A 15,329-nucleotide genomic window follows, 5' to 3' on the forward strand; every position below is an offset into this window, starting at 1 on the left:
AGAAAAAAAGAAAATCGATTATTATCTGAATCAAGCATCGAATCGTTCTAGAGAGAACTGCGATGCATCTAAGAATCGATTATTTTTCCCACACCTAATTTAAGGGGTCTTCTCAAGGAGCACTGCACCGTTGACGGGACACTTCGCTACCCTAGAATAATAAGGTTCTATCTGACATTTTTGTCAAAATTGAGTTATTTACATATTCTTACTCTGGTATAACTTGTGAACATTATTTAAGGATTTTTTTAAAAATAAAATTAATTTTGGGTGTTTTATTCAGAAAACAAAAAGGTTCTATCTACAAAGTTACACTCAGACTTGGAATTATAAGGTTCTATCTGTGGTCCAATCATCTTTTGGAATATTAACAGAAGGACCAATCAAATACTGTCTCTTTATGGTGCCAGGTTGTCTAGTGCTAGTTAGCGTTAGCTAGCGTTAGCTAGCGTTAGCTAACATGATGACCTAAGTCTAAAAGTTCTCATCAGCAAAACGCTATAATGCAACTACAAATGGAAATTCAGTCATTTCCTTGCCAAACGTCATTTCCAACTTGATTTGCATCATATTCTAAGACTAGTTACTGCTAGTTAACGCTAGTTAACCTCAGCTAATGCTAGCTAACGTTAGCTAACGCTAACTAACGTTTGCTAACGCTAGCTAGCGTTAGCTAATATTAGCTATTTTTAAAAGTTGTCTTCGACTTCAGCAGATTCCAAAAGCATGAGAAGATATTACATCAACAAAATCCCACAGTAGGTGAGGGCTTGCCTCAAAATGTTGGCTAAATTACATGCAGGCTACTAAATTAACATTAGCACACTATCAAGCCTGGTAGCCTGGTAACATAGCCTATTTGGTAGTGATTGTCTTCTCATTGCACGTAACAGCATGCATCTCAAATTAAGCTTTTTACATTTAAATTGTTTAAAAATGATTTGATAAACTATCAAAATAAAGACTGATTTAAAATTTCCATTCAACTCGTTTTGCTTTTCTACTGAAAAGACTTTGATAAACTGAAGGACCTGACCTGGAAAAATAGTGTTATAGTAAGTGCATGAATGCACTTAACCAATAAAAAGACACCTTTTATTATATACATTGAACAGTACAACAGTATGTATAAGTAAATTGTTAAAATTATTTGATAATCATTGTTCCTTTTTCTGTTTTTGAAGATGGAACCTTATAATTCCAAGGCTGCTGTTAGTTTTTAGAACTAAAAGGTTCTATCTACAATTGACCTGTTTCAAAAACCCTAATTTACAATTCATGTAGAAATTTGGTATCTCAGATGTAGAATACATTCATGGTGTAAGTAACTCTGGTGCTGTAAAGAAATGTGCTCCATTTGTCAGTTTTGCTATTTGCAATGCTAAAACTTTAAACCTCAATATCTCAAAACTGACCGGAACGCAGATAGAACCTTATTATTCTGAGGTCACGACTTTGTGGCTGTGGCGTCGCTGTAACCTACAAAGCATAAGATGATTTATAGCAGTTACACAACTGTTACAAAGTAACAGAAAATATATATATAACAATTCAGCCGTAAACTGCGCAGCTGTTGTCTAGAGTCGAGAGTGCATGCATACCTTTTTTCCTTGTCCTTTCAGCAACAAAGTAGTATTTTCCCCAAGAGTCCAAGGAAATGTAATATCCAAGCAGTTATATTCCAAAACGATCCAAAATGTTGAAGTTTCTGCCCGAATCACAACAGAAAAACGCTTTCCGCACTTTAATCGGCGCTAGTTTCTCTGCCCAGCTTGCTACATGCTCGATGTGTCCGTCACTGTAGCCCCTAGAGTCTAAGCTTTCCGTAGACACCTCGTTTGAGCCAATCCGTTCAGGTTTGCCTGTGATATGCCCAGTGAAAGCGGACGAGCCGATGACAACATGTCAGGGACCACATGCGGACGATTGACATTTGCTCGGACCAGTTAGATTTAAATGCTGCAAGACCCATCTACCTTTTTAGCCAATGAGCAGACAGTTCGATTGATACCCAATATGAACCTGAGATTTTAACACTGTGTTGGCAGGACCTGTGTCAAAGCAAAAACAGGGCCAATCAGCAGAATATCACACTCTGTGCTATTTGTAATGACTTATTTCTATATATTTATGTATATAGTTATTTCAAGTATGTGTGTGATTGATGTGGGTGTGTTTGTGTATTTGAGAAGTGTTTTATTGTGTACTTTATTGGCTTTTTTCTTTGCACTTTTCAAATTGAAATAAGAAAAACGGACAGACATTTATGTAGAAAAAAATTCATATAAAATAATTTTTTTAGTCTTTTGGCTTCTGGATTTTTTATATAGTAAGCTGGGACATGTTGCTATAGCCTGGGTGTATCTGTATCTTACCAGATGTGTTTACAGTATTTTATTTTAATCATTTTACAGATGTATGACTTGGACAGAAATAAAAAACCTCCATTCTAGCTTCTGTAACTCTGTGTCAGTAAGGCCTAGAATCACGCTGACAATTGTAAAAAAAAAAAATTGAGAGTGTTTCCTTTCCAATGATGTCAGGCACATCCCAGAGTGTCAAAGTATATGGGAGCTGTACTACTTTTAATTTGGGTATGTCGTTTAGACCAAAAAGGATGGAATTTCAGCCGTTTTTTTATCAGGTTAAGGGCTTTGTCTCTATATCTTCCCTCCTCTGCAAGCTGACAATCTTCAACTACGGTCTCAGCGTCCTGTCTGAACTCGGTGTTAGACTGATGAGGAGTCCAGAGAAGTGTGTGTGAAGGCATGTGGGTAAACATACATGCTTAAATACACATACCTGTAATACCTGCTGTGCTGCTAAAAAAATATTTTAATCTTAGTAAGGCATTTTCTGGTTAAAATAATTTTGATATGAAAGTTAAAATAATTATAAAAGGGTCTGGTAGCTCCTTAAGGTCAAGTACTTTTTATCTTCACTTCACTTCCTTGGCTGTTGACTGAGCTGCATCACACTGACACACACACTTGACAAAGCCCTGAGTGAGTTTGTCCCAAAGCACACCTGCTCTGCAAAGGAAGTAGCTGTGTCTTGTTATGTTTGCTACCGGCATTGAAGGTAACGACGGATGTATCCGGTAGTTTGTTGTTGCTTCGTATTTTTAGTCAGCGTTAAATCCACAAAACCTGGGCTTTTTTTTTATTTTCGGGAGGGATGTGTTTGGGGGAGGAGGTGCAATCACTGTTCCAGTTTGATTTGGAGGCTGTGCTTGACACGAGGAATCACATTTCACTGTGATAGCTGCAAGGCTGGCATGGTTTGGGGCTATACGCGGTTTACGCACACCCATCCTCTCAGATGAGACGTAATGGAAGTAGCCTCCCACAACTGCTTTAGTTTCCACACACAGTGTACACCAGTGGTTCTCAAACTTTTTTCAATAATGTACCCCTTTTGAATTGTTCTTTAAGCCAAGTACCCCCCTGACCAGCGCTAATCATTTTTGGTAGAAAAAAAGTCTATATAAAGAGGAACAGTACAGCGCTGTCAGCGATAGATTTACTAAACAACAGCCCAATGCTAATGAGAAAAGGAGACAAAAACAGTAAAAAATACAAAAACTTGGAAAAAGATGGTAGAAAGAAGGAAGGAAGTAAGGCAAGAATAGGTCAAAATAGTATGAAAAACAGTGACATAAGAAGAAAAAAGTGAGAAACTTGTAAAAAGTAGAAGGAAGGAAGGCAAGATTAGGTCCAAAGAAGGCGACACAAATGTTAATTCTAATTCTACATGAAGAGGAACAATGTTCTGGACAACAGCCTTGTAACTATTAAACATTTTGTTAAATATCTCACATACCCCCTGCAGTCCTCCAGAGTACCCCTAGGGGTACATGTACCCCCATTTGAGAAACACTGGTGTACACAGTACAGTTAAGAAGAGGGATTGTTTCCTACAAAACGTAAGTTGGATAATAACTGGCAATTGACACCAACGTAGAGCCAGTCATTCTACATATAATAATATCACTGGTAGAGCTCAGAAAGGTAGGTAGGTTTCAGGAAGAATCTGTCAGCCTTGAAGTGCATTTGGGCATGCAGCAGGGAAAAAAATCATCCTCATTCTTAATATGCTCTCCAAAGCAAATGTAGCAGAATGGTTGCGCTTCAGATATGAGATTGCATTGCATACTAGCTCAAGTGAGTGTTTAGTTCATTGCTCCCTATGTGTTGTAACATGGCCAAAACATTAATAATTAAAACCGATCACATTAATGCTTCATATAGAGTTGTTTTGTTATGGACATAAAACATCTGCGTACACATGCATATAAGCTCAAAATGAAATCACTTCAAATTCTGGAGTGCAAAAACAGCTTCGCTTTTTATTCTGGAAGACTAGCAAGCTTTTTACTGTCAAAAATCCACATCAGTTCCTTTGCTTTTGCTGTCTACATCTCCTTTACAGTTTGATAACAAAGAGCACTCAGAGGAGATGTGAGCAGAAACTAAACCCAGTTTTACGCATTTAGACAAATTAAAAAGTGCAAAAAGGTCATGAAAGCCACAAAAGTACTAACTTTGCAGTGTCACTTTAATAGTGATGAAGGCTGGATGGGGAGACCCCAGAATGGCCTTTTTTCATCTCCCCTGGAACACATTGTTCTGCTGGTGGATAATGGTGAGATAAGAGCAATTGTGTAAACGCTGCCTTAGCAATAAAACCATGCCTTCAGGACAGAGGGGGGGCATGTTTGTATCCTTGAAAGGCTTTTACCAAATGTGGCGGACTGTTAAAAATCGACTCTAATACACTTATGGTTTTGGGGAGAGGAGGGATGCGCAGAAGAGTGAAAAATGAGAAAAGCAAGTGGCCAAGTATTTTGCATTAAAGTAAACCAAGAAAGCCTGCGGTCTACAACTTTTTATTTATTTATTTGTTAAGTAACACTTTAAATTCTTCTTTAAGCGTGATTTATGGTTCTGCGGAGGCTCCGCGCAGAGCTTTCGCCATAGCCTACATAAGTGGCCTGAAGTTTATACTTGTGGATTGGCGTGTGTGTCGAGCCGGCATGTGTGTGTGCGTGGGGAGTGTGTGGTAGAGCGAGGGAGAAAGTGAGAGAGTGACGGCGATTAGCTTCGGAGCGAGTAGCGACTCCAGAGTCATAGTAAGAGAAACAAACTGTCTCGGTTCTTTCTGACCACGGTGAGAAATCTCTAGCAGGAATAGTTAACCCTCTCCTTGATTTCATGTTGAGAACCAGGAAATGCAACGCTGCCAAGACACGATGTGCGTCGCTGTTTTTCGAGAGGTGCCCGTCAGGTGCGTAGGGTCCGGCATATATCTGTGTCCCACATACCTACGTACGTAGCCACGGCATAGATTTTTACACAGAAGTATAAATCACGCTTTATTCTTCTTCTACCCAGTTTGTCTTTATTCCCCTGCAGAATCCTGGCGGGCTTAGACACAAGTCTTTATCTTGCCTTAGAGTTGCTGCACATTGTTATTTTCTCTCTTTTTGGCTAATGCCACTCACCAGCAATATCTACTAGTATGCTATTCGGTGATAAATACGCATAATGTCTTTGTATGCAGTTTTTTACAATTTTAACACCACTTCTCCTTTATATTGTCTGTAAGTCACTACAACTGTCACCTTGGTGTAAGTGTGAAATCCAGTGCACTCTGAAGTTTTCAGGCAAACAGATTCTCATAATTGGCCATCCAGCTCGGATTCACTGAGACATTGTTTTGTTTACTTCTCTGTAACTGTTGTTATGTGTTCAAAGATGATATATTTAGCTGACTCTATGAGCTGAATTCCCATGTGACTTGTGTCTTGCATTACCGGAGAAAACAGTCATATTCATTAAACCATAACTAGAGTAACACATTGTGTGTGTGGTTGCTTAAACATGAAAGCAGCTTTGTACATGATATACTTGATATACAATGAAGCTTTGTGTGATTGGAAGTTCACACAGCTGATGTGTTTCTTTAGCCTTTCAAACAAAGTCAGCTATTCTCTGTTTGTGAATAAACCGAACCACGAGTCAAAAGGGACATTACTTATTATATCATATGGAAAGGAAGAACATAGTACATCTTGCAGGATAAGTAGGCCATATGCTAACTTTTAGTCAAAGGCTGACAGATTTCAAAAAGCCTAATTGGTAAATGTGATAAAATCACTGATTCCTGGAATATTCTGTGTTGGTGGCTGGATGCACACTTCTCTGAGCTGAGAAGGACCTACACAGGGGTTACAGGTTATATTGTGAGCGAAAATAGATGAATGTATTTTTGTATCAACAAATTTTTTTTTTTTTTTTTTTTTTTTTAAAAAAAAAAAAATATATTTAAAAAAAAAAAAAAAAAAAAAAAAAAAAATTTTTTATTTTACCAACAAAAAAAAAAAAAAAAAAAAAAAAGTGGTGAAAAAAAAAGTTTTTTAAAAAAAATATAAAAAAAAAAACACAATGATTTATAATTAAAGCATTGTGTGTTACTTTTTGTGGCTTCTTTTAATATTCAGCTTGATTACTGTCAACAGCATCAACTTTGAATAGAAATAGATTATTGTGTTGTTGCGGTCTAACTGGAGTTGCAGAGGAAACAGAGGAAGTATGAAAAGATGAGCAAGAGGCATGGCTTGAGCAAAAGCAGCCACTTCAGTGAGCAGCTGCACTTGTGCATTTTCTGGCCTCATCACTCTGGAATGACCAGAATCTGCACCGCTTCTTGTTCTGCTTGTTTAGCTAAAAGCTCAAAGAGAAAGAGTTGGAGCGTGAAGACCTAAGTGTCACTCCACTCTGCTCTGACCTCCATCCATCCATCTTCTCTCCACCCCTTTGGTCCCTCCTCCCATATTGCACATGACTGGGCTTTGACATAGCAACTACTCCACCTCAGTGCTCCCTCACTGTTGTGGACAGAGGAAATAATTTCCTCGGGTTGTGCACAGAGCACTGTGCTTGACCCGCTGAGCTCCACCTCATCACACTTAATGGGAGGTATGCTTAAAATGTGGTATCGTGACATTTAGGGCCCTATTTTAACGATCTGAAACGCAAGTATGAAACGCAAAATGCAAGTAGCTTTGTGGGCGGATCTTGGCCGCTGTTGCTATTTTACCGGCGGGATAAATGACTCTTGCGCCCGACGCAAATCTAAAATGGGTTGGTCTGAAGTAGCTAGGTGTGGTTTGGGCGTAACGTGCAATAAACCAATCAGAGCGTCATCTCACATTCCCTTTAAGAGCAGGGCGCTTGTTCCATGGCGGATTGCTATTATGATGGCGATTTGCCTGGCCGCGCGCCAGCGGAGCTACCCGTGCGAGATGCGGCAAAGTAATAAATGCCCGTCTTGGCCAAGGTGGCGATGTTGCTGCGGCCTCTCGGTGCATCTCCTCAAGTCTGGAGAGGATTGCTGCAGCCATGGAGCGTGGGCCTCCAAAAGCACCACCTGCTCCTGTTGTGCCCCTTCCTCCTCCCCCCCACTCCATCTCCGTCCACCCGCTCCACCAGGAGCGCATCGCGCATTACTCCCGGACCAGATCCCGCCGTAGTTCAACATCACGTCTCCTTAAGTCCTCTAATATTTCCTCATTTATGTCATCAACACATCCATGATTCATGGAAATGTTGTGTAAAACACAACAAGCCACAAAGAATGCTGGGACTTTTTGAGGACTGTACTGTAAAGTGCCTCCTGATCTATCCAAACACCTGAAGCGCATTTTCAGTAATATTTTCTTTGTAATTATGTATGGTTTGCAAAATGGGAACTGCTGCATCCATTTAGATGAGAGAAGTGTATGCGGCGTTGTGCACACGCTACATTATGGCCAAGCATGCGCCCCTAAAATAGCATCTGAATAACGGCTACTGACTTTAGACTAGCACCACTGACTTTAGACCAGGTTTTTCCTGGTCAGTGGCGGTACATTGTTTTCTGAAACTGCAGAATAGCACAAAGTAACGTTTGCGCCGGAACACGCCTCCTCTTTTTGCTGAACCGCCCCCGGGAGTGCAAATACATTCCCTAATTTACCGACGTGCGTCTGAGGGAAAAGTCCGCTGTGCGTCGGGTGCAAAATAGGAATGATACATGCGTCGGTGTACAAAGGCAATTGCGCCGAGTGCAAGATAGGACCCTTAGAGTGACAACATAGTGTGGTGTAGCTTTATTCACTTTGTTCACACCCATCCATTTCTAAATATACTTGGGAGGAGCTGCCCATTCTAACCACAGTCTCTTTCAGAGTCTTGGTACACAGGGGTATAGGCCACATATGGTATTTTACTCCTCTGTTCCTCCTGCCCTCACCACTGATCAAAGCCACCACATCAATCGATCTAAGACATCAGGTTTCTCCTCATCAGATAAAAAATCCCACTTCCATACTTTGGGGCGGCTGTGGTTCATGTGGTAGAGCGCTCACCTACCAATCGGAAGGCCGGTGGTCCGATCCCTGGCCCTGCAGTTCCATGTCGAAGTGTCCTTGGGCAAGACACTGATTGGAGTGTAAATGTGTGTGAATGTTTATGTGATGAGCAGGTGGCAGCCTCGGCCACAGTGTATGAATGTGTGTAAATGGTGAATGGTTCCTGTACTATGTTAAAGCGCTTTGAGTAGTCGTTAATACTAGAAAAGCGCTATATAAATACAAGCCATTTACATTTACTTTTGTTGTTGCTGGGTTTCCTATGATCTCAGATGATCCTCACATAGCTCGATTGGAAGGTTGGGGTTTGAAGCCCACCACAACACTACTCGAGGTAGGGGAAAGTACAGATGGCTCACTTCATCAGCCCAGATTTGGCCAATCAGGCACCGGACAGGCAGCACTCTGGACAAAAGCTCCCCCTGTTGTTGCACACTTGTGACTGAATCAGGCAGTCAGGATTGTTGCTCTCTTCAGTGGCTCTTGTGATAGTAAAGTATTTTTTCTTTTAATAGTAACAGTCTGTTGACTTTTTTGTTGCAGTGTGGGGAACAGACAATGTGACTGCCCTGTATGGAGAGGTCATTGTAATACCATGCAATGGTGGAGTTCCAGCACCACAGGATCTGATGTTCATCAAGTGGAAATACGTAAGTAGATACTGACTCCCAATACTGTCTATGAAGAGTTTGAGGTTAACTGAACGAACACTTTCCCAAGACATTCATTGACATGGAAGAAGAGGCAAAAGAGGACCGGATGAAATAATTTGGCTTATATTTGGTATATGTGACTACTCATTGTCACATCAATTTTTACACTCCGTTTTCCTGGAAGAATTAGGAAGACTAAAGACTTTTTGCACATTTTCAAATTAAAGGTATAGCATTTTGAAGCTTGTGGTTTAAAAACAGTGATTATAAATAGCAGGGTCACCACCAGCAACCTGTATTATAACACATTGTAGGTCCCATATTAAATTCCTCACTGATGTACAGAACCAAGAGAAGACCCAAACAACTTTTTTCTTTCTTTTTTTTCAATGTCTGTCCTAGGATTAAAGTAAAAAAAAAAAAAAAAAGTACAATATTTTAGAAATAATTCAGGTTCACAGAAAAATAGTACCCTCATCCTGGAGACCTAAAACAGGCATATACATTGAGTTGTTACATTGATTAAGATTTCCAAAGGGAAAAGAAATGCCAGATCTTTTATATGTTCTTATATGTTCAGTGGGATCTTTCTGAGAGGAACAAATGACCAGAGTGGCATTATTACATTATATACATGTATATTGTATGCCTTGATTATTTATTAAGTGAAGTTAATAGACCTTTTTCACGGCAGACATGTTGACATGTCATAGTAGAAAAAGCACAAGTGTATTCAAACCCATTAATGATGGCTGCATTCCACTAGGAGAGGCCCTGGTATTGTGCATGCTGACTCACTGAAATATCTTATTGGGACACTTGATGGAACTGAGCCATCGTTAAGGTTATCAATTTCAGCTGTGCTTTTCCTACTATGACAAGTCAAAATGTCTGCTGTGAAAAATGTCCATAAGAGCCATTGGCCCTGACATTCTTTCCTCAGATGCACAATTGACACTTTTCACACATTCTCAGGCCAACACCATTTTCTCCCACACAGAAAAACAAATGTATTACTGATAAGCCACCACTTGGATTGTGTTGTGTGTCTATTGGTGCTGTTAAGTCCCTTTCAGACTGGAGGGATTTTTGCAGTTCCTAGAACATAACGTTCCTAGAACCTAGTGTTCCGACTGGACCAATTTGGGGATTATTAAGTTCCTATGACTGCAGTTCCTGTAACTCTTTCAGCTCCTACTTCAGGGCAGGGGCTTTTCCCTTTTCAGCATAGTGACCTAGGTCTACGTTGATTGGTCCAACTTATTCATTGTCAACCCGGCACTTGTAGCGTGCCATCTGTAAAAGCCATGCTTTCCAACCAAGTAGTTACAGGAACGTAGTTATAGGAAAAGTCCACTTCTAAGCAGTTCTACTAACTACTCTCCCCCAAAACTGTTTTTCCCATTTACATTTGCACTGGCCAAGTGGCCATAGGGACTATAGGAGGGGTAATAGAGTGATGCAAGCACGGCAAAGGTCTTTATAGCGTTAAAATCAGAAAACAAATATACCAAAAAAGTATGAACTAAATCTAATGTATATAGCATATTTGTCTCCCGAAGAGAAACGGGTATCTCTCTCTTCCCCGCCTCTGCCGGCTGCACTGTGGACGTGCGTGTGTGACGGCCGGACAGCGAGGTTGTCAAGCCCGCAGGGCACGCTTGTGGAGTTTAACTCCAAAAAGACAGTTTACCACAGGTTCCCGTTAATCTTATGATGGACATGTGTTATATCGTTGAACAAATGAACCGTCAATGCCGAAATAAAAGCCTCTTATTTACGAGAGCGGTCTGAGAGACCTCCGGCTTACAGCAGGGTTTCTGAGCAGGACTGCCCCAGTGACGAGCTTGCGGCCGGGGCAGGCACCTGCTGGCTGTCGCCTCACTTCATGGAGCTTCCCACCTCTGAAAACTTTGAAGCAAATTGTCAATTCGGCATCAATTTCCGCAAGACTGCATATATTCGAAATGTTAACAGTTCATTTCTCGCCTAAAACGTTGTCAGAAGTGAATTTAGTGATGAATAAGATGGCGAAAATTGTTAAAATTGTCCCGTTGTTGGTCTGTCTGTACCGGAAACCCGACCCTTATTTACCTAGGTCCCTATGCTGAAAGGGAACAGCGAAAAGCCCCTGCCCTGAAGTAGCAGCTGAAAGAGTTACAGGAACTGCAGCCAGAGGAACTTAAAAATCCCCAAATTGGTCCAGTCGGAACACAAGAAAAAAAGAGTTCTAGGAATTTTATGTTCTAGGAACTGCAAAAATCCCTCCGGTCAGAAAGCGGCTATTGACTACTTGAATTACTTGACTACGTGAATTACTACGAGAATGGACAGAATGCTGAACTTTGAAAAGTGGACTGATGCGGAGGTGCAGGTGCTGCTAGCCATGTACGCCACCGAGGAGGTGCAGAGGGACCTGGAAGCAGACCCGTCCGCTAGACCTCAGTCTTAAGGGGGGCACATGAAATACATGGGGGGAACAATTATTATTGGCGGTACGTATATGTATAATAATCATATACTCTTGTTATACTATTCGCACGTAATCATCACGTTAAACATAACCAACAGCAATATGACCAGGTAGCCTATATAGCCTACAACACATTACATAGAAGAAATGTTATGAATATCCATGAAACACTTGACTATACAACATATTAGATGTAACACCAGAAGCATCTCTCAAACATTGCATTTTAAAGCAGTCAACAGAAGGATATGCATTGCTATGCATGTGCCATGAGACACACGCACGCCCGCGCACGCATACGCACACACACACACACACACACACACACACACACACACAGAGACTTTGAACACACCGGTACTTTGAGTGGAGGCAGCCTGTCCTCTCTCCAGTCCCTCCTGTCATTTGAAGCTGCGTGCTTATTTAAGCCCTTGTCTGTAAATCTTAAACCCCTTAATGAAGAAGGTCGAGCCCGATGATACAGATGTGAATTTCCTGCAGGCATAACAAAATCCGGAGTCCTTTTCCACCGAGTAGCCTACGCAAGCCAGTCCCTGTTCAAATACCAGCTACAGCTACGTTTTTTAACCAAACATTTTGACTGGATATTTCCTCAACACAACCTGTTTGGGTTTTGTCCGTCACACCCCTGATTCAACAGTTAGTTGTGGCCCAAATGCTGCCCCAGTCGCAGTTGCACTTGACCTCTGACCTGGTCCTGCCAGGCCCAGGGTCGGGCTCCTACTAGCATCAGGCTCAGACTGTCGTCCAGGGCTCCTTCTCCAACGACAACATCAGGAGGCGTTGGTGTTGTATCCAGTTTGGCAGAGGAGAATGTTGGTGGGCTTTTCAACCACTTACCATCACAACTGAAGCGGAAGGTAAGCCGGCGAAAACTCATCCAGCTTTCAAAAAGTGCGGTAACTGTTGAGCAGCTACACTGACGTGAGGGCTACGCCACGTCAGAGCCCTAACTTTCTTTTAGTAAGGCCGTGATAGGCTGTTGCAGTGTAGATTCCCATCAATCAAACAAAAATCACACCATTGTTTATTTATATTTATAATGTTTTAATGATAAATAATGCAACATTAATGCAACACAAAATTAGCAACTATGATAATATAAAATTAAAGTAATTTTTTAAGAGATCTGTGCCTCGCGTGGGGGCACAAGCATTTTTGGGGCGGGCCCGCCCCCTGGCGGCCATAGCGGGCGGGTATGCGCTGGAAGGATCCACAAGAAACATTAAAATCTTTGGGAAAATGCTAGTTTGTGTATGTGGCGCTAAAGTCAAGTGACGACGCTATTAAGACCTTTGCCCTGTTTGCGTCACTCCCTTACCCCTCTTACCAGTCCCTATGGCCGCTTGGCCAGTGTGAATGCAAATGGCAAAACCAGTTTTGGGGGAGAGTAGTTAGTAGAACTGTAGGGAGTGGACTGTTCCTATAACTACGTTCCTGTAACTACTTGGTCGGAAAGAGACTTTAGTTTATGGTGAGTACAGCTTCTGTCTACACACGTCTAATCAGGATCAGTGCCATTTAAAAGACAAATTGATTCAACTGTGCTAAGTTGCTTTGGAAATGATATGTGAATAAATGTGAAATATAATGTAAAAGATAATTTAGGTTATGAAATCACCCTCAGACACAACAGCTTTAATAAAATGATAAATATTATTTTTTTAAAAAGGTTCCAGCTGATCTCTTTGTGCCGATACACCTACAGTAATGCTACAATAACCAGCTGACCTTACAGAGGGAGTGAGTAATATGAAACTATGAAAGAATCATTTCCTGTCCAGTTCCCGCCCATGTAATGGGTGCAGGTGCTGAAAAAGTGCTAAAGATGCTCATGTAACTTTAGGGAGAAACTTCAAGACATGACTTGAGGTTACAAGGGTTGTGTCTTGTCTTCAACAAAACATTTAGAATCTGTAGTGTAATTAGACAGTAACAATGAGATAAATGTATGACCTGTCATGATCAATCTACTAATATTGCAAGAGACATTGTGACCTGGCAGTGTGTACCGATTATAATTAACAATTCTTTTCATGGTGTTATAACTTTTAATTATATCACAGTTAGATATTCTCTGCAGGTTTGCTGAATGACATGTTCAATGCTGTCTCCTAGATTGTTAAATTTTTGTACATCTCTGGGAATTACTGGAATTGTTTGGTCTTTGTAAATTATAGAGTGTGGTCTAGACCTACTCTATCAGTAAAGTGTCCTGATATAACTCTTTTTATGATTTGATACTATTAATAAAATTTAATTGAATTGTTAATGTAAACTATAATTATAATTAAGGAATGAGGAACAGTGATTTATATATTTAATAAATCACCTAACCTCTCTGTCCCAACTGTCCCTTCAGGAGAAAGATGATGGCACTGGTGGCGATCTGTTGATCAAACAGGTCAACAGCGCGCAGGCCACTGTTCAGGCCACAGACCAATATGCCCAGCGGGTCAGCATCGATGCCAACTTCAGCCTGCTCATCTCCCAGGCCACGCTCAAAGACCAGAAGACCTTCACCTGCATGGTGGTGTCAGTCTCCAACCTCAATGAGTACCCCGTCTCTGTCCTCGTTTACAGTAAGTAAAACAGTGCCTATCCTTACAACTTCATTGTTAATTAATCTGAAATTAGCTTTCATGCTAAGCACTTAGTGTTTGGTGGTCTATGGTGTTTTTGCACTGTTAATAATCAACATAAATATATTTTAAGGTTGTCAAAGATAACAAGTTCACCCAAATTCCTTTTAACGTCACTCATTTCTTTGACGCGCGATTAACGCATACATATTCTGTGATTAGGGCCTCTGGCCGCTCTGTAGTTTGGGAAATCAGGAAGTGATGCAGTGCCGCTGCACTCACCGGACAGTTCTCTCAGTAATCACAGTTACCTCGGGGTCACAGCATATTATTTTGACGCACAGTGGGAACTTAGGTAGAGGAGAAGCATTTCGCCGACGTGTATGCCAAGCACTTTCTGCAAGTAGCCAGACAGCGGGACATTGAACATAAAGTCAGCACCCGCCCCAAAAAAAAACAAAAAAAAAAATTTAAGGATAATTTCCGTTGGAGCATATGCCTTGCGTGGCACATAGCCTCCCCTGAGCCATCAAATTTTTTTTTGTGAGGTTAAACACAATTACATTGTTTCATTACATTGTTACATTTACTTGACTAATGACCATGACCTGTACAATGTGTCTGTTGCTGTAAAGCATGAGCCCCATTGTTTAGTGTTGAGCTGCTGTTTAGTTAACCTTTCCAAGTATAAAGTGGGACACCATCTGTTGTTGCTTAATGGGCTTCAGTTGGCCATATTATGCTTTCAGCATGTTTTGTGAACATACAGTACCTCTGAGGTTATTCTGCAGAACATTCTAGACAGTATTTGTCATTGTTTTGGATTGTTGTAATAATAATAAATATTTGTATAAAGCAAGCATATTAAAAACTTGAAAAGTTCATTTAGAACAGATAATTGTGTGATTAATCGTGAGTTAACTATGAAATCATACGATTAATTGCAATTGAATGTTTTAATTGATTCACAGCTCTAATTTATACTACCGCTGTGATGGAGTTGTATGCCCTGCTCTATCTTTGCTGGATTCACTTAAATAGCAGCTGATCGATTAGAACCACACAGATGTCTTCAAGTTTAATGCGTGTATTTCTACCACAGCCACATTCCTTTTGCACATGGGTTTGGTGAATCAGTGGTCACTTCAGATGGCATTTGAATAGACTAGGTGCATCAGTCTGTAATG

The 15,329-nt window shown here is 40.8% G+C and overlaps 1 protein-coding gene across 2 annotated transcripts in view; it reads left to right on the plus strand.

Annotated features, from left to right (window-relative positions):
* alcama (activated leukocyte cell adhesion molecule a) overlaps nucleotides 1-15,329 on the plus strand; it is an 81,140-nt gene that overhangs the window by 39,640 nt on the left and 26,171 nt on the right. For both annotated transcript variants that reach the window (XM_039776862.1, XM_039776861.1), the window contains 2 exons: nucleotides 8,957-9,063; nucleotides 13,923-14,142. In XM_039776862.1, the coding sequence (XP_039632796.1) occupies nucleotides 8,957-9,063; nucleotides 13,923-14,142 (327 nt within the window). The remainder of the gene's footprint in view (nucleotides 1-8,956; nucleotides 9,064-13,922; nucleotides 14,143-15,329) is intronic.

This window comes from Perca fluviatilis, chromosome 16, assembly GCF_010015445.1.
Source record: "Perca fluviatilis chromosome 16, GENO_Pfluv_1.0, whole genome shotgun sequence".
Lineage (NCBI taxonomy): Eukaryota > Metazoa > Chordata > Actinopteri > Perciformes > Percidae > Perca > Perca fluviatilis.